This window comes from Canis lupus, chromosome 1 (assembly GCF_048164855.1).
Source record: "Canis lupus baileyi chromosome 1, mCanLup2.hap1, whole genome shotgun sequence".
Taxonomy (NCBI): domain Eukaryota; kingdom Metazoa; phylum Chordata; class Mammalia; order Carnivora; family Canidae; genus Canis; species Canis lupus.
This window is the reverse complement of record NC_132838.1, coordinates 28538093-28561846: the sequence shown is the minus strand read 5'-3', so window position 1 is coordinate 28561846 and position 23754 is coordinate 28538093. Positions and strand designations below refer to the sequence as shown.

Below are 23754 nucleotides of genomic sequence, written 5' to 3'. Positions count from 1 at the left end.
ATTGTTCATTTCCCTTTCTAGTTTATAGGAATTCTCACATGCATCATGGATATGAATCCCTGTGTATTACTTGTACGCAAGCATAAATGTGGCTTGTACCCTTACTGCTGTGGCATAGCTGGGAGAGATGAGCTGCTGGTTTCCGGAGGGAGGACTGCTCACAGAGAAGGCAGCCACGATAAGGAGAAAGAGGCAACAGATGGAAAGAGGGAGTAAGTCTTCATCCCCTCTGTGGGGTCAGGGCAGTGATGTGTTGAGGAAAACACGTAATTTGGAGATAAACGGATTAATGTTCATCCCTTACTAACTGCAACTTTGGACAAATTAACTTCTTGGAGGCTCAGTTTCTCCTACAATACAGAGGATTTAATGACATTTACTTTATATAGGATTGTTGTGTAGGAATAAATGAGTAAACCCATGTCAAGGACTTGCTTCAGGGTCTGTTTGAGCAATACACAGTTTATAGTGTGAACCCAACGGAAGGAGATAACTCGGATGCCTTCTGACATTTCAAAGGGCCACAGACACATAAGCTGAATTAATTTACCATAGTACTATCCCTTTCTGATCATGTACTGGAAGTCTGTGAAATGTTCCAGAATCCTCTTCCCTCACGGTTTGGAGACTGGAGCACTCCTGAGTGTCAGGCCACCTCCCACTTTCACTGACTGGCAAATGAGGACGTTGGGGCTGGAGGTGAGGTTGGGCTAACTCAGGGTAGAGAAGGGTTCAGGGGGAACCTAACAGAAGAACTGCCAAGGAGAAAGACAGGAGTGGCCTCCGCCATGGCGGAAACAAATGCACTTATGACACTGGAGAACTTCATTAATGGGAAGTTTGTACCTTGTAACTCATATATTGATTCTTATGATCCGTCTACGGGAGAAGTGTACTGCCGAGTGCCAAACAGTGGAAAAGAAGAGGTGAGTGGGGCGCCTGGGTGGTGCAGTCGGCTGAGCACCCCTTGGTTTCGGCTCAGGTCCTGTGTGATCTCGGGGTCATGGCTCAAGCCCTGCAGCGGGCTGTGCTCAGTGCCGAATATGCTCAAAGCCCCTTTCTCCCCCACTCCCTCTCTTTCTCACAATGAAATAAATAAATCTTTTCAAAAGAGAGAGAGAGAGAGAGAGAGAGAGAGGTGAGTATATCCACTTAGGGAAGACTGAAATGTATTTCATGTGTTGATAAATTACACGTCTCTTACTTCTCTGGGAGCAAGGGAGTTGGGAAAAGGTGTAGAATTGTTAAACACTAGCCGAAGGAAGATCTGAGTTCTGGGAAGGTTTGCTTTGTAATGGGACTTTTAGGATGCAGGTTTCCCCTCATTATCCAAAGGGGGAGTGTTTGCATAAAGTGAAGAGTATCCTCCATTTTCAGAAAGTTCCTGTTATGCCACCTTGCTTTTGGGAAAGAAGTATGTAAGAATGGTAATGGCTTTTTTCATAAAGGTGAAAATCCTCTTTGTATTTTTGTTGTTGTTAGCAAAAATAGGTGCTGATATGAAAGCAAAGTGGCCTCACATGAACTTTGATATTTACACCTGGGGCAAAACCCAGACGGCTGTGAGCAGAAGCAAGTGATTTAATTTAGGCAGCCTGACACACGATGCATTTCTCAGACATTCCTTATTAGGGGGTCTAGTAAAAAATATTATTTGTTAAGACTGGTCAGTGTTTCTGCTTTCTTTTCGTTATCAAGTGTTACCTAACGTTGACACTATATTCATGGATTTCTTTAAAACAACAACAACAACAACTTGTTACTTCACTAAAACAAGCAAAAGTGAAAAACCCAGGGGTTTATTTTAGATTATCCTCTAATAATTCCTTATGTCTTTAAAATATCTAGTAAAGTAAAAGTGATCATTTGAATGATGAAATACAAAATCAAATTCCCATATATATTTGCTTTTAAACTTAACACCATCCCATCCTTTTTCTTAATCAAAGTGCTTAATGGCACAAACATTAAAATTGTTTAAGTGATGTGGAATTAATTTTATCTGAGAATTTTATAAAATGTTGGTGATATATGTGATTAGTTATCAATGATTGCACTGACAGTGTAAATGTGTCACCCAGTCACCCCCACATATTATTTTTTAAGGCACACAGAGCAAGATTATTTAAAAGATAATTGTAGCCTTCATATACAAATATTTATATATAAATAAGCCTTCATATATACTAAGCTATTATTTCTCTTTTGTTAATAATTTAAGCCTGTCTTGCATTAAAAGAAACCTTTAGACTTGTGGGTAAAAGTTAGCAAACATTGGCTAATCTGTTGGTTACCCTGTAACTCACAGTTTTGTTTCGAATGACGGGGAGGGATGTGGGAAATCCATCTTTCTGTTTAATAGCCCTCCTGGTCTCAGAGTGTTTTACAAACTGAAGTTAAAAATGACAAATATGATGAATGCACTTTGAAATATTTTCTACGGCTAATGGTTCATGGCTTTTCAGAAGATAGAATGATGGATGCATCTGCTAGCAGAGGAATAAATATTTTGGATTTCCCAGCAATTTAACTTGCAAATATCCTTTCTGATGATCCCCTAAGTCCCACTTTTTTCTGGCTTGAAAAATATCATCCACATTACAAACTATGTGCCCAATTCTTCAGAAAGTCTCTCAAAAAAAGTGCTGCTGGTGCTGCTAACAGGTTTTTCCCTGTGCTCCACATTACTAAGCTTTCTAACACAGATCACCTCTAATATGAATCGTTAACAACCTGCAAATAAAACGCCGTCATCATCGTTATTCCACAGACGACAGTGAGCTAACATTCTCATCTCTTATATGCTTATATCAGTGGCCACACACACCACACACACCCTGCGTGCACACACACACACACACACACGCACACACATGGACACACACACACACGTTCATGGTGGCATTTATATTGTAGCTTCGCAGTCATAAGCACAGGCCAGAGTCAGACTGCCTGGCTTCAAAGACAAACTGCACCACTTAGTACCTATGGTCTTGACTTAGAGCTGAATTTCCTTCCACCTCAGTCTCCTTACCTATAAAATGGGGATAACAATAATACCTACCTTATAGTGTTATTCTGAGGCTTAAACAGAGTGATATATGTAAAGCCCTTTGTGTTTAGTATTTAGTAAATGCTTTCTAGGTATTAGCTTTTGCTCATGTTACATTAACATGTATTCTGTATTACACAGACATAGGGCAACTTACAAAATATGACTAGACTTGATTTTTCTGTATAGCAAAAAGCTCAGATTTTACATGGACAACATCAGGAAGATTAGATTTTACACGGACCCTGGTAGGAAAGAGCCCTGCTCTTGTTGGCTGCCAGCAGGCCTCGAGGAGGCTGCAGTTCCTGGTGGAAGAGCACCACAGCCCATGTTATTCCTTCATCCTGTCTGCAAGTCTGCAGTAGAGACTCATCTTTGGAACCAAAAATACCACTTTTCCAGAAGTTAATAAGTAAGATCATTTTATCCTTTATTTAGCTCAGCTGGAAGTGATTCTGTTTACAAAGAAAACAAAGGAGGAGTGTTGATCAGATTTTGTGGGAGAGGACGGCTGAATTGTCAGATCACGTGATTCGAGAAAGCTGCTCAGGGTCCAGAAGCCTGTGGAAAAGGACTGTGAGGCTGGACCTGGGCCCAGGGGTGGGAGAAAGCCGTGAGTGATTATAAAGTCTTGTTCTGCATGTGAGAGGCAAGAGGGTTGAGACACAGGCTATGGATTTGCCATCTCTCGTAAAGATGTTCCTTAGACTTCGCCAGAGACTTATCTTGCCTTGAAAGAATTGGCCTTGCTCGAACCTTTCCATATATTGTTTCCTTTTGGATTTGCTCTAAAACCAGGTTTCCAATCTGTCCAAACACAGTTGCCCTCTTTTCCCACAGGGGCATCTTTCACTGGGCTGAGCCAGGCAGGGCGCAGGGACCATGGCTATGCCACAGCAAGCCAGCTCTGGCCTTGGGAGCCACAGAGATCTGGGTCTGAATCCTGACGCTGCCACTTGTTAGCTGTGTGACCTCTGCCAAATTACTTCAGTTCTCTGTGCCTTGATTTCCTCATCTGCAAAATAGGCATAGCCATAGTCATGGTACAGAATTTTAAAACAGGTTACTTGAAATAATTTGTATGTTTAGCCTACTCTTTTATTTATAAAGGTTAATTTATGATTAGTCATTGCAAGTGGAAATGACGATCTGAGGATATGATTTCAAATGAAATTTTAGATTTTGTCAGATAGGTTGCAGCTGGATAAAAGACTTAGAAATTCCACGCACCTAGATGAAGTTTTCTCTCTCATATGATATTCCAAAAAAATTCTATATTTTACATGATTGAAAACATGCATCTATTAAAATTCAAATAGCTTCGTTCTGATTGCTGCATCATCACGGAAATACCACTTTGCAGGTAACTCAGCACTCGGAAGCATTGGATATTTGAAATGAGGCAGAAAAAAATTATGTGTGTGTGGACCTGTGGATTCTGGATTCGTCCAACCTCAGGAGCAATAGTCTAAAGGCGACCCTCTCCTTTTTGCAACCTCAAAGATTGAAGCGGCGGTGGAGGCTGCCCGGGCAGCCTTTCCTGGCTGGTCTGCCCGGAGCCCCCAGGAGCGCTCGAAGGTGCTGTACCGGCTGGCCGACCTGTTGGAGCAGTCCCTGGAGGAGCTGGCCCAGGCGGAATCCAGAGACCAAGGTGAGGGCTGTGCTTTATGGAAAGTGCAGTATGATTACTCGGATGCTGGCGATTCATACCCTCATTCCAGTTGTCGGGTGACCTGGTGCCTCTTAACCACAATGGATGGGGACTCAGGGCACTTCCACAGTGGCCCTCCTGGGCCCATCAGGCTAGCCCACACCTGTGCCCCTCATGGAAGAGGTGGAGGTGGACAGAAAAAACACCCAGAAGGCTTGCAATTGGCTCACTTCTGTCCCATTCTGATGGCCTGAGCAGGCATGGCTGAGCCTAAGTTCCCAGGTCAAGGCAATAAATACGCTTTGTCCATTTGGTGGAAGGCACTGCAAAGGCTTTTGGCAAAGGGCGTGGATATGGGGAGAGAGGAAGAAGAGAGATGAGCATGCAATTCCCCACCAATTCTAGGTAGACCATTTCAAAGTGAAAGTAATTGAAGAACAGTTACAGTCAGGTTATTTAGAAAGAATCCAATTTGTCAGTATTGCACTCCCAACACAACTTCTAAATATATATATATATATATATGAGAGAGGGAGAAAGAGAGAGAGAACACAAGCAGGGGGAGCATCAGAGGCAGGAAGCCTGAGGCAGGGCTCCACCCCAGGACCCCAGGATCGTGACCTGAGCTGAAAGCAGATACTTAACCAACTTATCCACCCAGGAGCCCACCACTTCCCAATTTTTAACTCCTTCCCAAAGGCCTGGGTAATGGGGTAAATGTCCATAAATCCTTGCAGTAATATCTGTTAGGAAAACCGGAGATCTTTTAGATGTTGTAAATCAGCTTAAAGTAGGAAGCAGCCTGAGTCCAAGCCCTTAAGAAGAAGATGTTTCCTGCTGGTGCTGCTGGCCTCAGGGAGTGCCCCTAGGTCACCAAAGGCAACTAAGGAACAATCCAGAAAAGCTATGTTTCTCTTTGTGTTCATTCCAGGAGCTAGGACTTGGATGGGGCACGCAGGGAGTGAGCACAGAGTCTCCGCAGGGTCCCCTCAAGGGTTCTGCGCGTGCCCGTCTTCACGGCTCCACGCTGCGTGGGGGAGACATTTCCTGTACATCATCTGTTAGGCCGCGTGGTTTCGTCGCGTCTGCAGATAGAGCCGCCCTAGCCTCCGTCGCTAGGTGCAAAGCTTGGTGATTTTGAATCGAACGAGCTGCTGTGAGCAGAGTGGCTGGCATCTGGCCAAGTCATGGTAGCTGCGAACTGTTCAGTCCACGAAGCAAAGATGATTTCACTCTATTTTACCCCCCCCCCCCACCTCCTCTTGTAACCACATACCCACTCATTTCCCAGTTTCGTGAAAGCGCGCGCCGCCGGCCGTCCGCGGAGTCCGCACTGCAGGCCCGGGCTGGCCGCCGCGAGCTGGGGCCGCCGTCCCGCCTCCACGGCCCCTGCGGGCGCGCTGACCAGGCTCCCGCCTGACTCCTTGCAGGGAAAACCGTCACACTGGCGAGAAGCATGGACATCCCCCGGGCGGTGCAGAACGTCCGGTTCTTCGCGTCGTCGGTCCTGCACCACACGTCGGAGTGCACGCAGGCGGACCCCGCGGGCTGTGTGCACTACACCGTGCGGGCGCCCGTGGGCATCGGTGGGTGCCGCCCGCACCGCGGAGCCGAGCCCCAGCCCGAGCCCGAGAGCGGACACCTCCCACCTGGGCTGAAAGTTAAGACGGCTTGTAGTTAAGAGCACGGCTTTGGGGAGCGTGCAGGGCCAGTTTCTTGACGTTTGCATCCTTCAGGAGTCTTATCTGAAAAAACGGGAGAACAGTTTGATTTCAGATTCGTCTATTTTAATGTGAATTAAATAAATTAGTAAAGGTAGGACACTTGGAACAGTCGATTGGTCCTGGCCGCTCTTTTGGAGGACATGAGCAATGACCCAAACACCACTAGATGTCACTGTTCCTCCAACCACCAAACACCCATGTTCCTTAGTTACGTTTTATGATAGGATAAAAGAAAATAAATGAAAAGGAAAGAAAATGGGTCATATTACCACTTTGGTCATTTGAATCCTTTGGAAATAATATTTTGAAGGAATTAGGAAAAGCTCAGACCTCCTTCTTAGAACTATGGTGATATATAATGCTGGAAAATATTCTCTTATCCTCTAAAGAAAAGATTTTCTAATGAGAAATACAATCATATAAAATAAATGTTTACTTTCACAGCATAGGTTTAAGGGAAGAGTATATAATAAGATGAATCCACTTACCTATTCATAAGGTAGATTTTGTGTGTGTGTGTGTGTGTGTGTGTGTGTGTGCGTGTGTGTCTTTTATGGTTGGAAACCTGGATGGTTTCAGAATATTGCATGGAGACAAGTTCTAGATGCTGTTTCTGTTATTTATTTAGCAATCCTATCTGGTCATGATACAAGTGAGAACCTAGAGAGAATTCTTTATTAAAAAGTCCTCTGGCTAGGGACACCTGGGTGGCTCAGTCAGTCAGGTGTCTGCCTTTCACTCAGGTCATGATCTCAGGGTCCAGGAACTGAGCCCTGCATTGGGCTGCTTGCTCAGCAGGGAGTCTGTTTCTCCCTCTTTCTCTGTCCCCTACTCATATTCTCTCTGTCTCTCTCTCAAATAAATACATACAATCTTTAAAAAAAATCCTCTGGCTAACCAAAATGGATTTTATAGTCCATACATCAAAATTCACTGGCTTTACTAACAGGACGGTCCCCACAGGGCAGACTCAGAACCCATTTGCTCTTATTTTACCAATAATTCTAAAAAACTTGAGATTTTATGTTTTAATCCACAATGGATTAGAAACAGTGATTAAAAAAAACTTACAAGAAATAGTAGCTAGACAGTTTGATGATGAAGGAGAGAGAAGTTTAAAAAGAAGGTAAAAGCCTAAAAATTTCAAAACTCACAGTAAACTATTGATTTATAGTGTTAAAAGGCACAGTTGCTTGCAATACATACGTTTTGGAGTTATTTCCCTGCAGTTGGCTACAAGTAAGCAAAGTTTGGGGCTTTATTATTATTTTTTAAGATTTTATTTATTTATTCATGACAGACACAGAGAGAGAGAGAGAGAGAGAGAGAGAGAGGCAGAGAGAGAAGCAGGCCCCATGCAGGGACCCGACGCAGGACTTGATCCCAGGTCTCCAGGACCACGCCCTGGGTCGAAGGCAGTGCTAAACTGCTGAGCCACCTGGGCTGCCCAAGTTTGGGGTTTTAGAAGAGTAAGCCTAAGTTTTATGCAGGGTGAAGGAATTCCACATTAATAAACCCAGTTTTGGCCAGTCTAGTTTGGGAGGCATGCCACTGGTGGCAGTGTTTCTGTCCTGCCCTTGTAGCTGGTCTGATCAGCCCCTGGAACTTGCCACTCTACTTGCTGACCTGGAAGGTGGCACCAGCCATCGCCGCTGGCAATACCGTGATAGCCAAGCCCAGCGAGCTGACTTCGGTGACTGCGTGGATGATGTGCAAGCTCCTGGAGAAAGCAGGTAAATTAGCTGTGGGTCTGGAGAGGCACAGGATTGGCTTTGGGGTTGCAAGTGTTGTGGGCTTTAGCCACCTCGGTGTCGCTGAAATCTTGTTTTGAATAGAATCTGCATAGAGCAAAATTGATTCCATTGACATCTTTGGTTTTCCTTTCTCTGATTCTTTTCTAAGAAATCCCCTTCATGTACAGGATTAGCTCACAGTTTTTCCTCTCTTCACCCCTGTATGTCTACTGCAGGAGCAGCTCCCCCAGCATGTGGTTGGCAGGCAGTAAGACCATAGCACAGTTGTTTGTTTGTTTGTTTGTTCATAGCGCAGTTTGAAATGACAGCAGACTTAAAGAACCCAATCAAATCAGACACTAGCCTGCTCCAGAGATTGTCTTCAATGGTCAAATTCAATTTTATATTTGAGCCACATGATAATCTTGATGAAAACAAGACTACTGTTAGGTACTTCTCTGGTTTGTTTGGTTATACAATACTCATGGAAATCACCATTTTCAAGAGAGTTGAATACACCTTCCTTAGATTTCCCTTCATTTGGAGCCACCCTGTGGAAGCTGATATGGTCTGGCTCTTTGTTCTCTTTGTGTCAGCAGCATGATGGTCACATTCAAGGTATGTTCCTAGTTACGTTCTGGGGTATAACTCTGCACAGTTGGCCACTGCACCAGGACCTGAGGGTGTCAGAAGACCCTAGCTTGTGACAAGAAAGCCCCTTGCTATTATTAGGTCCCTCAGCTCAGGTCTCGTACACACCCTGGGGTGGGATGACAGGTGGTGGTGGGACAGCCTGTTGGGTGTCTTCCTGCTTATCAGCCTCTGCTTGTGCATACCTCCTTCAAGCCCATGGAGAACGTAATGCTGAGCTCACCCATATCCATAAAGTAGGTGGTACTTCCCTCTCCTGGATACCTTATCTCTCTAAGCAAAAACATACATATTGGTTTCCAAGAAAGTTGGGCCAGTTCTTTACTCCAGGATTTAGATGGCAGGTTGAACTGTGTGGCCTGATGATCTAGTCTAGCTGCCCATTTCCCTTGTATTATATTGAGAGGAATGAGGCCTCCCAGCTTCAGTCTTTGGGATGACATTTATGCATGCCGTAGGCTTCTGGGGGGTTGGGTGTATGGTAGAAATGTGCCTACCTTTCCCATGCTCCACATGTCATTCCTTCCTTAAACGAGGGCCAGTGTTCTAATGCCATTCTTCGCAAAATTAAGTGCCTTATGTCTACAGAGTTCCAAGGCCTTTCTTCCCTATCTGTTGACTGTTGGTTCCCTTGAGTGGATATAAGTGGGGCCGATGCTCAGCTGTGATCCATGTTGGGGGAGGGCACACGTACAGGTAGGGTGGTGCCACAGAGCTGTGTTCCCAGAACCACTCTCTCTTGAAGTCAACCACTTCTTGACCTATGATGATTTCTTGTCCCTAAGCACTCTTCCCTTCCATACACCTAGAACCTGATCTGTGTGAGAGTTTTATGTTTCCATGTATTTGCACAGCATTAATCTTATTTCTTGTGAATGAATAAGCTTGTTATGTCAAGACGGTTCTTCTCTCCTTCCCTGCCTCTGCTTGGCTTTGTTAAACTTTCTTCCTCTGGCCGACATGGAGAGTGGATGGCTCAAATTGCACCTGTCTCGAGCCCTCAGTTTCTCCATTTGAATGAGAATCTGTAAGAGACTCTTTTAATATTGTAAGAAAAAGAAAGCTAAAATGATTTGTTGGTGCATTCTGGGTATTTAAAGGGCCAGTCTTTGAGTCCTGAGCATCCAGACTTCCTGTGAAGTAGAATCATTTTAAAAAAGTATATAGTGAGTACGTCTTTAACATTCTAGAATATTCATTTCTTCTTGAGGGGCACCAAATGTTTGCCCTCATTCCTGGAGTGTCCACTGAAAGTAGACTTCTGACCCCTCCTATTTTTGTTCTGCTCCATTGAAGCTTGTTGCCACCCTGGCACATCCTAGCGTTGGAGGAATGTTATGGCCCTTTTGTCCATTGGCCACCTAGTCTGAGTTGTAATGAATTACTCTTTGCCAATATAGTGGCTTCTTTCTTTGATAACCGGTACATCTTTTTTTTTTTTTTTTTTTTTTTTTTTGATAACCGGTACATTTTAAGAATAGGGGGCAGATATCTCTAGAAAAATTTCATTCCTGTCTTGATCAAATTGCAAAGTGGTCCTGAAAATAATGGCCAGAAGGTAGCTCTTCACATATTAACACCAAAGTTCAAGGAAATGTGAAGCGCTGATGCAGTCGTAGAAGGCAGTTGGTGAAATGAACTCATTTTCCTGCGTGATAAGTGTGTGGTGTTTCTAAGTTTTCTTCACTCTTCTTTAAAATGCTGTTGTATACATTAGAAATGATTTGATCCATTTTTGCCTTCAGGATTTATAAAGCCCAGTAGTCCACCTTCTCTTGCCCCCAATCTGAAAATATCAGGCAAGTATTCACAGGCCCACTTTTAAGACCCCAGCCTGCAAATGCTGGGAAACTTGTCCTTGTTTCTCTCCCATAACTGCTGTGAGGGGCCCCTGTCCTGAGCCTCCTCTTTGACCCAACGCAGGGCTCAGCTGCTCTCACATGGTGCCTGGCCCTGGGGCTGTCTTCCATGGCAGTGACCCCGTGGTCCAGGATCGGTCCACACTGGGGTTGGGTGTATTCAGTAAGTGTGCAGTGTGCACCTGTGTGTAAAGGTGGGGCCACTAGAGGTGAAGCTCTGCCACCAGGAGCCATTGATTCTTCATACCTGTCTCTGAGGCTAACCTGAATGGGGTCTCGTTTGTCCCCTCAAGTGATCAGGCTAAGGCTCTGGCTCTGTGGGAGGGTGTTCTGGATAATAATGTATCTTCAAGAAGAACTTCTTATTTATTTTAAAAGCATATTCTGGAAGAGATAGTTTTAATCCAGTGGGGTGTGTTTCTATTAAGGAGAGACTGTCTAACCTGGACAGGGAAAGATATGAGGGGCGGGGAAACAGTTCAAAAGCCTTCCACATTGGAGGTTTTCTGCATCTTCTGTACTTCCAGGCTGAAGAAACATGGAAAATAAACTGAGCTACCTCCAGACAAACCTTAAGAGCTTCCCGGACACAACATATTTGCACATAGATTTTCTTTCTGGACTTACAAAGCTTTCCAGAGTCAAGGACCATTTCTGAATTGGATAATGTACATGAAGCACTCATTCATTCATTCATTCATTCATTCATTCACCTAAGTATTTGTTAACCATCTACACCCAGTTTTGCCTCCTAGGGGTTGCTATTTAACCTTACTTTGCCTCGGTTTGGGTGAGATGAGGATATCAATCTGACCTGCCTCATCCAGTTGCTGGGAGATCTAAATCACTTCCTGCGAAGATGGTCCCACAGTGAATGCAAGCTCTTATGGGTATTAATCTGTCTGGCAAACTAGGCCATGGCACAGGGAAGGCTGTGAGGAGCAAAACACAGACAGGACATTTCTGCCCTGAGATAGCGCACCTCCCGGTGATGGCTAGGCAATAAATAGGTACAGCCATAAACACATTAAAATAAAAAATACAAATGTAGGGCAGTAGGGTCTTGTGCTAGAAAATCTGGAGCATCTGTTTTTGGGTGTTCTTAATACTTTAAGGTAGTCCTAGAGTGTAATGATACATCCCTATCATGGGACAGAAGACCCTTAACTGAAGCTCACCTTCCTGGGGAAGCCCTCCCTCACTTCCCTGGGCCAAGACAGCCAATCTCTTATTCCCTCCACTTAACCTTTTCACACTGAATTGTGACTCCTGAACACCAACTTAGGGCAGGGCCCTCCTACCCTATGGGGCTTGACTTGCCTGAGGATATCTCTGTGTCTTCAGCCCCTGATGCCTAGTCAATATTATGGAATGGATTAATTAGAATATTCTCCTCTTAATTTTTCTAAGACAAAGCACCTGGAGAAATCCCACTTAGGGTGCTCTGCTATTAAACTAGAGACAGCCATAGAAGTCTACTCCTGCCCATGCAAGCTACTGGATTTTCAAGGAGAACCTGTGTGTAACCGGAAGTTCTCAACACACGGAGAATTACTATTATAATTTCTGTTACTGTTTCTGTATCTTAACCAGATATAGACCTGGATTCTGTTCTGTTTCCTGGACAGGTGTTCCACCAGGTGTGGTAAATATTGTGTTTGGAACGGGGCCCAGGGTAGGTGAGGCCCTGGTGGCCCATCCAGAGGTACCCCTAATTTCCTTCACGGGGAGTCAGCCCACAGCCGAGCGGATCATACATCTGAGTGCTCCCCACTGCAAGAAGCTCTCCCTGGAGCTGGGGGGCAAGAACCCTGCCATCATCTTTGAGGACGCCAACCTGGAGGAGTGTATTCCGACGACTGTCAAGTCCAGCTTTGCCAACCAGGTGTGTCCTTTGGGTCTGTTTGTTTTGTTTTTAGTTAGTTTATTTTTAAACTTTGTGACCCTGTCAGACTGGATCTGTTTCATCACAGTGCAAAGCCAGGAGTTAGTAGGTCAACTAGTAGTCAATAGTAGGTGCTATTTCAGTGAAAGGAGATTATTAAGTTGTGTTATTCTGTTGACTATCTGTTTTATCTCAATGCCAATCTGTGGTCTTGTAGAATCACAGCTCCTGTTCAGCAAGCTCCTCTTCTTGAGTTACACAGCTTTTATCAGGTACCAGCCATGGGCAAAATGATTGAATTTTTGCTTCTCCAAGCTTTTCCATCCCTTTACACATAGAGTTACCCCCATTCTCTTCTTGCTGTCTAAATGTTTTATCTCCAATAAATCTTGTGTTCCCCCAGGAGCATCCCAAATGCAGCACACACTTAGAAATAAATGCCTGAGCCAGTCTAGGGCACGTTTCTTATGTTGGAGTCATGGGCAACTTTGCATCTCCTCAAATTGTGTAGTAGATATTTTTTTGGAGGCCACAGTACTCAGCAGATTCTTGGAGACCAGGCATCCAAAGGCTTAGGAATGCTGACCCAGATAGACCAGACTGTAAGCATCACAAAGAGGCCATCTGTGTCTGCTTTGGGGCCACATTTGACCTTCAACACCCAGGACTAGGCCTAGGGTAGAGCAGGAGTACACAAACACTGAATGATTTTCTCCAAAGGATCTGCTCTTTAAAAATTTTAGCAGTGAACAAAGAATTAACTAAAGAGCTAGAATTGGTATAGAAAGAAAGATAAGTGAAATGAGATATTTTTATTTAACTTGCTTAAGTTGTTGTAACCTTTTGAACTTTCATTTCTTTACCTATAAAATCATGGAAGCGATAATGATGCCTTCCAGTAGCAATTTTGTGAGTGTAGAATGAACACCGTTCTTGACAGTGGTTATTTTTGTGATCATTATAATTGTAATTATTTCTCTCATAGTAATTCTTAGAGAAAGTGGCTTCATTCTGTGTCTCTCTATATACCTCTATATATTTCTGGATCAATAGACTTACATTTTAGATTTTAGAAAATAGACTTGCAATTCTATGATACAGCTATTTTAATCATTAAAATAAACAAGTATCTGTGGTTCCTAGGTGTCTCAGTCAGTTAAGCATCTGCCTTTGGCTCAGGTCATGATCCCAGAGTCCCTCGGGATCTCTGCTCAGTGAGGAGCCTGCTTCTCCCTCTCCCTCTGCCCATCTCCCCTCCCCTGCTTGTACTCTCTCTCAAATAAATAAATAAAATCTTAAAAAAATAAAATAAACAAGTATCAAAACAAACAATTAAATCAAGCATTTTGGTGACTTAGTGATAACAAGGGGAGGGACAAGCTGTGGACTGAGAAACAGCTGAGGGGGCATTACATGAAAACTGCATGAAAGTAAATGCACTCTGATTGCCAAAATGGATTGTAGCTTCTTGGCTGCCAGAATTGTGCAAGAACATGACATTGCTGAGAGCCTTCCTCTTGAGGGGTATTTTAAATGTCAGTGGGGAAGAGGACAGGAGCCCAACTGGCTAATTCAAGATCACAGATTTTAGGCAAAACAGAGGGGCTGTTTTCTTTTTCCTTAACGCAGAGATGAGTCCCACATGGTGAGTTCTTCTTCCTCAGTTGAATATAACGGGCTCTTTTGAAACATCTCTATCGTGCGTGGTCTCCTTTGGCTCGGGGCACACACAGACTTAGACACGCTGTGAGACACAGAGGAAATGAATGTGGACTTCAACATCACTCAGACTGAAGTTGAAACTTCTCGTGCCTGGTGGCCTCGGGCTTATGTTTATTCAAAGCTCCATTTTCTAACTGTAAACTGGGAAAAGTTATACACCACAGAATTATTATGAGTTATAAGATAATATTGTAAGATAACTCATAATAATTAATGGTGCCTGGCACACAATAGGCACTCAATAACAATATTTCCCTTTTCTCATTTCCTCTAAAGTCGTGCCACTAGAGATCCTAGTATTACCTATGTTTTCCTGGCACTAAGTAATCGGGAAAACCCTGATTGGTTAACCCCTCAACTCTCTTTACCACACCCTCCCTCTCCACATGGCAGAGGGCACTTGTGTTTGCAGATTTCCCAAGCCAGATATGCTGATGATTCTAATGGTGATTCTGGTTGCAGAGAGAATTCTTTGTTTCAAACAGTGACTATTTAATTTGGACAATACACCTTTGCACAACTATCAAAATAATTAGAAATATTCTATCCTTAGGATTATTGTGGAGATCAAATATTCATGTGGTAAAAATATTATTTATGCAGATAGATACTTATCATACATACATAATGCTCTGAGATGTCTAGACTGTGGTTTGTAAATGATGGCATGCTATATTCAAATGATAGTGAAGATCATTTTTCACTCAGGCACCTGTTAGCACCTCTGCCCAGAACATCCAATATCTCTATTAGGCATCTGAATCTTGACCTGTGCAAAGCAGAACTCTTGATTTCTCTCCCTTTCCTTTCTGTACAATACCTTTCCTCTCCCTGCCTTGGCCTTGCCTTTCTGGGGAAGAAGGCTGCCATCTGCTCTGAGGCTCCATCAAAAACTTGGGACTCACCCTTGTTCTTACCTTCCCTTTTCCTTATATCTCACTAATCCATCAATCACTCCTGTTGGCTCAATTATTAAAATATATCCTGGAACTCAACACTTTCGCAGAGCATCAATACCAGTTTTCTTGCACCTTAGGGTCACACGTTCCTTTACGAATCTGGTGATGTCAGTAGATGCCTATCATGTTGTTCATCTCTGTTGTTCCCGCCCTGGTCCAAGCTACCTCCACTTATCTGGACTTCTGGAATACTCTCTTTACTCTGATCCCACTCCTTTCCTTTCTACTCTCTACACAGCTGCCAGAGTGATCATTTAACAATGTAAATCCCATCCTATCATCCAGCTGCTTGAAGCCTTCCATGGTCTTTTCATGATACCGGGAGCAAGATGCAAACTCCTTGTGAGCCTCTGGGACTCAGCATGGACTGCCTTGCTCCTCACCCCCGGCCCTCATTTCCTACACTGCCTACCACCATTCCTGCCTCCACTCCTGGCCTCAGCCCTGCTTGGCTCCTGCCTTGCCTCACACACTGCACCACTGCAGGCTCACCCCTGCAGCAAACAGCCCTTCTACCCTGCCTGCTGAGAACTGCCTTCCTCCACATCTAGCCCAACTAGCTCCTTCACGACAATCGAGTGTCAATTCAAATACCCCCTCTTCACAAGAGCCTTCCAGGACTCCTTTTACTAAAAAGGAGTAAAAGTGGCACTTTTCCATTGATATTTATTCTCATCCTCTGCTTCATTTTTCTTGTATTGCTTTGGTCATGACCTGAAATTATATTATCGATTGAGCTCATGTACTTATGCTATTGCCTGACTTCCCCACAGGACTATGTGTTCCTTGTGGTGGGACTTTGTCTTGTTTATCTGTGTCTCCCATTGCCTAAACCGGAGCTTGGTAACTGGCAGATGCTCAGAATGCAGAGTGACCTATCCATGAAGGACTGTGTCTTGTCATTGTCCTCATGTGTCATTCTTGTTTGGCAGGGTGAAATCTGCCTCTGTACCAGCAGAATCTTTGTTCAGAGGAGCATCTATGAGGAATTTTTGGAGAAGTTTGTAGAAGCTACCAGAAGGTGGAAAGTTGGCATTCCCTCCGATCCATTGGCCAGCATGGGAGCTCTGATAAGTAAAGCTCATTTGGAGAAAGTAAGTAAATCTCTTCAATAGAAGTCTGGGGAGAAGCTCAGTGCAGAACATAGCATACTCTGTGCTTTGAAATGTTGTTAATTATGACCCTATTTTTTTTAATTGAAGTTCGATTGGCCAACATATAGTATGACACCCAGTGCTCATCGCATCAAGTGCCCTTCTCAGTGCCCGTCACCCAGTCACCCTCACCTCCCCTTCTGCAACCTGTTTTCATTTCCCAGAGTTAGGAGTCTCTCATGGTTTGTCTCCCTCTCTAATTTTTCCCACTCAGTTCCCCTTCTTTCCCTATAATCCCTTTCACTATTTTTTATATTCCCCGTATGAGCAAAACCATATGATGATTGTCCTTCTCCAATTGACTTACTTCACTCAGCATAATACCCTTCAGTTCCATCCATGTTGAAGCAAATGGTGGGTATTCATCCTTTCTGATGACTGAGTAATATTCCATTGTATATATAGACCACATCTTTTTTTATCCATTCATCTGTTGAAGGACATCAAGGCTCCTTCCACAGTTTGGCTATTGTGGATATTGCTGATATGAACATTGGGGTGCAGGTGTCCTGGCATTTCACTGCCATCTGTATCTTTGGGGTAAATACCCAGTAGTGCAGTTTCTGGGTTGTAAGAATTATGACCCTATTCTTAAAAAAATTCTGACCTATAGGTCTCTGGATACAGAGTCTACAAATGTTCGATATGAATACACAAATGTAGTTCAGGTTAAAACAGCATCTACATGGAATGAATGAATTTGAGAAGTCAGCATGGAGATGCCATTGAGAGTGAGGAAGATAAATTTCAAAACATAAGGATCAGCTCATAAGAATGATGTGAACTCAAGGTGGCAGGAATTTCCATAGATAAAGGTTCCCAGTGGAAAGGGTTCTGCCCGTGGCTTACAGAAGTTAGAATTCTGGACATGCCAGGATGCATGATCTAAATTATGTGGTCCTTAAGTGGGTGGGGCTAGTGATAGTCTACATGGGAGAAGTTGTTGATGGTCTCTGGCTGATTTATGGAAATTAGGTCTTTAAGGTCATTTTAATATATCACCTGATGTGACTCTCAAAATAAGTCATAGGATTTTGGAGCTGGAGGACCTTGTCTTCAGCTGTGGTAACTGAGACCACCAAGGAAAATATGCTCCTGCCAGTCAGCCAGTGAGGGACAGAGCCTTGACTGAAGTCTGTAGACATCTTTGATACTGCACACATTTAGCAGATTAACACATTTTAACTTTGACCTTTACAACATTGTGGAACACAGATGCTCTTAAGCGGTGGGAGTAGTAGCTTGATGGTTTCTTCTTATTCCTTCTGTTTTCTCAGTGAACTAGGAAGCAGGGTGAGGAGGGGAAAAGATGCTGAGGGTTCAAAAGGGAGGGGAGGGTGTGAAACAGTCCTGTAGGACATCGGGAGGGATTCTCACATTTCTAGCATTGTAGCCACAGAAGCTGTGGACAAAAGCCAAGAATCCTAATAGATCTAAAACACAAATGATATTTCTTTTTTTTTTTTTAAGAGTTGAATCATTGATGAAGTTTTAGGCCTGGTGTCAACCTCCCCCTCACATATCTTAGTCCAGAACTGCCATCTTCTATGAAACTACATTTTGCTGGAAGGACAAGCATTTATTTAACACATTGGTTGGACTTTGTTTTCTTACTATATCATTTCAGTGTAGTATCCTTAGGTGCCGTGAATAATTCTGAAAAGGATGAAGCTTACAGTTACTAGTTTTTTTCTGACCACATTCAAACATAAGCCCATATTTATCTTCCAAACAGAAGTTTTTAAAACTCCCATATAGTCTTACCATCATATGCTTTCTATCTCAGTCAAATAACTAAGAAAAGAAATAAAATTTCTATTTTGGAATAACTTAAGATGTATAGAAAAATCTCAAAGATAAGGCAGAGAGTTTCTATATCCACTCATGCAGCTTTCCCTTTTGTTAACATCTTCCATGTCCACAATACAATTGTCCACAGTAAGAAACCCACATTAGCACATTACTATGAACCAAACTGTAGACTTTTCAATCAACTTCTCGTGACTTTCTACTTGATCCTTATAGAAAATAATCTTTTCAGCCACTTCCTTATTAAAATAAATTACAGTTAATTACTCTGCACTCATCTCAGAAAGCTCCATGGCTCTACTGCTTTTAAGAAGAAAGACTTTGTACACACAGTTAAACATTTAGAAATAGTTTTCTATCATTGGCCAATTTATTTTATTTTTAGTTTTCTAGGGAAGAGCACTAACAATGGTATTCCCATTTCTTCACCACAGATACATCTGCTGTGATGTATGGAGCTCTCTTGTTTCTGGTTCTACATATGGACCCCTCCTACCTAGAATAGAATAGAGTATCTCTCAGGCAGACTTCCATTTCCTCTCTTATGTGAAGCCACAGGGTAATCCTGCTGAGGTTCAAAGGGTTCCTCAACATCTGCCATCCTCATTGCTCCATCCTGAGCATGTGTGCCTAGATGTAAGGAGTCATGGCTCCCCCCAGCAACATCTCCCATCAGGTGGACCCACAATGGGGGGCTTTCAGATCAATGCTTGTGAGAAGGCCTGGGGTGTCTCTGCCCTTGAGAGAGAGCTAATGGAAGCAGCAAGGGAAGTGTAAATGTGGCCTTTTCAGTGGAATTCTTTTCAGTTTGGTATGCTAAACCCTCTGGGATCAAAGAAGGAGTGGACAGGGTCCACTGGTGGTCATCTTTCCTTGCCCAAAACAGAAAGTTTTGGGAGTGCAAACCAAGGGGGGTCTGGATGCCATCTTTGTATTCCACTTCTCTTCTGCCATTTGTCTATGTCTTCTCTGAATCAAATTAGCCCTGTAGAGTCCATCCTACTTCTTACTTACTTTGTGTCCATCTTCTGTGTGGTTGTCACAATAGATAGTGATGCAGTAACAGAAGAATCCAATTGGAATATGTAGAAGCTGTTCTGTAATGGCAAAGCACTCAGAAACTCATGGACATGCAGCGTGCTCCTAAGTGGATGTGTGACTTGTCTGCCTCCCAGTGATGTAGGCGACTGTCCTCAAGGAGTGAAGAAAAGGCTCTCTCCCTGTTTCACAGGGTTATTTTTTGGTTTTATTCTTTTTTTATTTTTACCCTCTCACATTTTTTTCCACTTGCTGTCTGGAGAATCTGGCTATATGCCAGCCTGCCCAAAGATATAGGTAATTGGAGATGGAAATCTTGAGTGTGGACAGTGAGGCTGGCGGAAGCAATGGGGAAATTCACAGGTGCATTCCCCAATAGGGCCAGGCCTCAGGCCTAACAAAGGTCCACTTTTGCAGTTTGCTGTCTTCTTTTGTCAGTTTAAAAAAAACCTTGATGTGTAGGGTAGGAGCAGTTCTGAAGTCTCCTAGCTGGGAAGCATCAGATCTATGGTTTGTTATACCATTACCTCCTTCACCAATAGCACCAGTAGTGACAGGCATTCAGAAGACTTACTGCATTCCAGGTATTATGCTAAATATTTTACATACATTTTATCTAATCTTATGAATAGGTGGGGACGTTAATACCATTTTTCAGAGGGGAAACTGAGCATTTAAAAATCTTCAGCAAGAAAGAAGAGGCCCTGGGATTTGAACACTTGCACTCCCCAGCCCATCCATCTGACCTCCATCCTCTGATTTTATGTGCAAAGCTACCAAGTGCTAACTCCTTTATGCTCTCAAAAAAAAAGTTTTATAATAATAATTTATTACGTTTTATGGCATATTACCAGTCACAACATTTTCTTTGTTTAGATTTTCCTGAAAATCTCAGTTCTTGAGCCACTAATGTAGATATCATTCTATCATCCAGTGATACTTTCTCCAGGAAATAAATTTTAGTGTGAATCATCTTATATATGAAAAATTTTGAAAAGTTCACAATTTGAAAACTAATACTTTCCTCCATATTTTATTATCCAAGAGCCTCTAAGAGAGGATTATGAAATTCTATGTAGACGAGATGATCTAAAGCTGCTCCATGTTTGAATCGTGGACATAAGTTCTGGTCCTCTGTGCAGCAGGTGCCCCTGGAGTCTTTGCCTCAACTTCCCCTGTTTATGCATTATGCTGCCTTTGGCATCTTTTAATTATATGAATGGGTTGTTTCAAGAGGATCAAGAGAATAGGGGAAAGAGAAGTCCAGACCTAATTTAATCTCTACCCACAAACTAAACTACGGCTTTTCTGGGAGACGTTTGAGGTCATTGCGTGTGTGGGGGGGAAATGGGTAGCAGAGAGGAATACAGAGCTGTTCCAAGTATTCTATTTTTTAAAAGTCTTTGACTTCATGGCTTATTAACTTCTATAAACTAGAGCAAAATTAATAATAAAACAACATTACTTATTATATTTTTAATAATAAAACAACATTACTTTTTAATTTTTACATGGCAAACACATAGCTCTACATTGAATATAGTTGTACAATAGAGTAATAATCTAATACTGGAGCAGGATGCTCAGATAAATATGTGATAAGTAGGAATCCAAAATATGACTTCAAAATTTTACCCTGCCTTTGGTGTACTGCTTAACTGTTGTCCTATACTTTTAATTTGGGGGATTGCTTTTCTACTTGTCCCATGTTTATAATACCCCTCGGGGGTAGGATAATGTATCATTGTGACTGCAATGAAATTTCGATATATAAACATTACATATTATTTTATAATGAGTCATTTCTACAACCATTGTGTTTTTTTAAAGATAAACATAGCTGAATGTTTCCTTTTTTTTTTTTTAAAGATTTTATTTATTTATGAGAGACACACGGAGAGAGAGGCAGAGACACAGGCAGAGAGAGAAGCACGCTCCCCATGGGGAGCCCCATGTGGGACTCGATCCCAGGTCTCCAGGATCACGCCCTGGGCCAAAGGTGGCACTAAACCGCTGAGCCACCCGGGCTGCCTACAACCATTGTTAATTAATATCTGCCATTGTCTTCAAGTCACCGGGTTTACATATTACATAGTTTATTTTCCATTATAGTCAGCTATACTATATTACCTAGATGTATTTTCAGAATATAATCAATAATGAGACCAGAAGTTAGAGATTATTTGTTCTGGAAGCCTAGCTTTTGAAGAGCATCTTGGTCTTTCATAAAATCTATACATCATTCAACTTCCCATATTCTGCAATGGACAAAGCTCCCTCTTACCCCAAGTGAGTAACTGTTCTTTTGTGTATTTAATGACTGAATAAACCTGAGTGTGAATTCTAGCTTTCCTGTTTATTAGTTGTATGAACCATCTATCCTTTCTTAGGCTCAATTTTATCATCAGTAAATAAGAGATAATGACATATGTAATAGAGTTTTGAGAGACTTAAATGAGAATGTATGAAAAGCATTTATGTACATGTCTGGGACTTAGACAGTAAATAAATTAGTCCCCTCTTCTTACGTTTGAAGGCTGAATGCCCAAATGATGGTCAGTCCTCAGGGTTAGCAGCTGAGCAATAAGATAATCAACTTTATATTTCTTAGCAATGACCTTTCCTAGATGATTCAAAAATACTGTATTTTCTGCTGCTTTGTGTCAATTCAAATGGTAAAATGTTGCTAATCAGAGTTTTTCCCCCACCCAGGTCAGAAGTTACATCAAGAAAGCCCGTTCGGAAGGGGCCCAAATTCTGTGTGGTGAGGGGGTAGATACATTGAGTCTCCCCGCCAAGAATCAAGGAGGATACTTTATGCTTCCCACAGTGATAACACACATTAAGGATGAATCTTGCTGCATGAAGGAAGAGATATTTGGTCCAGTGACATGTGTCGTCCCCTTTGATAGTGAAGAGGAAGTGATTCAAAGAGCCAACAGCGTTAAATATGGGCTGGCAGCAACAGTGTGGTCATGCAACGTAGGCCGTGTTCACAGGGTAGCTAAGAAGTTGCAGTCAGGCTTGGTCTGGACCAACTGCTGGCTCATCAGAGAGCTGAACCTCCCTTTTGGGGGGATGAAGAGCTCTGGGGTGGGTAGAGAAGGAGGCAAGGACTCTTATGAATTTTTCACTGAAGTCAAAACCATCACCATTAAACACTGATCTTGGCCAGTAGAGAAGCTGTTATGGTCAATGCTTGGCTGTAGACTCAGTCATCCAGTGCAGTGAGCAGATATACCAGCATAAATTCCAGCCACAACTTGGCACAGCAGGTTTTCTCTACCTTCTCCTCAGTAATTAGTACTTTAATTTGCTGTCAAAGAGAGGCTATGTTCACTATGGAGTCAAAGAAGAGAAGACTTCTGAACAGGGAGGCACAGAAAGGAAGCCAAGTAATTGTCAGGCTCCTTGTCTGTTGTGTCTTCACTTTTTGTTTTCATCATTTTGACTGAATTCTTGGAAATTTACAGATAATTTTTTTCATGTTTAAGTATATATACATATGCACATATACATATATATGTAAATGATGATAAACATAACATGGAATTTGTCAGAGCAGGCATATATGGTAGCTCCCACTAAATATATCTAAACAAGAACAAAGAAAAATAAAATAATGTCTACTTTTGGAGGGAAATTGAAGCAAGAAGAGGAAATAGTTTGATCCATTTCTACTATGGGGTCTAATCAATGCCAATTCTTCGTGTCTGTATCTCATGAGACAACCTATAAATCCTAAAAGAATAAATGTTAAGTTTAGGGGCTGAATATAGCATATATCTTCTTGAATTATCCTTTATTCCTCTTTATCTTTATCCTCTTAGGGTATGGACTTTATACAACGTAATCAAGGTATTTCTAATGGCTTTTTCTGGATCCCCTAATGATGAGAGGAGAAAACTGAGATTTACAGAGATTAAAGTAGAATGATCATGGTCACATGAATGGTATGGGGCAGAGGAAGGATTTGAACCCAGAGCTGGCTCTCAGTCTCCACAGCCGTGATCTCTGACCATCTCACACTTCGCCTTGAGTTTTGCTCCAGAAGCAGCCACACACATGGTTCATGGAACACATTGTGTTGGGTCTGCTCTCTATGTCTCCCTCTCTCTCCCCCTCTCCCCTGCCCCATGCAGTCGTGAGACCCAGGAACTCCTCAGGCACAACACTTCCTACACCAACTGAAACCCCCTGTTTGCATATCTGACTGCCCAGCTGGACAGGAACTGCCTGAAGGCCCATGCAGGTGCCACTCGCCCCTGAAGTCCCCATTCGCAGTACAGCACCTGGCACACACAAGGTGCTCAAAACAATTTCCAGGAATGGAACAAGGTCTTCCTCATTATTCGTTGTGTGGTATAAATGGATGGGGTTTGGGTTGGGGCGGGAGGACAGAATAGTCTTCACAGTTTTGTGTAGGTTTTTGGATATGTTGGCTTGTCACAAATGCTGAAGAATGCTTGTGCCCTTTTGAGGTCAGGTGATGGTGTCGGATCACATCTGGTTCCTAG

At 42.8% G+C, this 23754-nt stretch overlaps 1 protein-coding gene across 2 annotated transcripts; it reads left to right on the top strand.

Annotated features, from left to right (window-relative positions):
• The first annotated feature begins 635 nt into the window (after positions 1-635).
• Positions 636-23011, top strand: ALDH8A1 (aldehyde dehydrogenase 8 family member A1). 2 transcript variants are annotated; one of them, XM_072824349.1, is made up of 7 exons: positions 642-926; positions 4556-4703; positions 6134-6289; positions 8011-8160; positions 12299-12555; positions 16169-16330; positions 21950-23011. In XM_072824349.1, exons 1-7 carry the CDS (start codon positions 789-791, stop codon positions 22400-22402), a joined length of 1464 nt encoding a protein of 487 aa, XP_072680450.1. In that variant the 5' UTR covers positions 642-788; the 3' UTR covers positions 22403-23011. The 2 variants fall into 2 exon arrangements, with proteins under 2 accessions (XP_072680459.1, XP_072680450.1); XM_072824358.1 differs by lacking the exon at positions 6134-6289 and having other exon boundaries at positions 636-926.
• Positions 23012-23754: the final 743 nt, after the last annotated feature.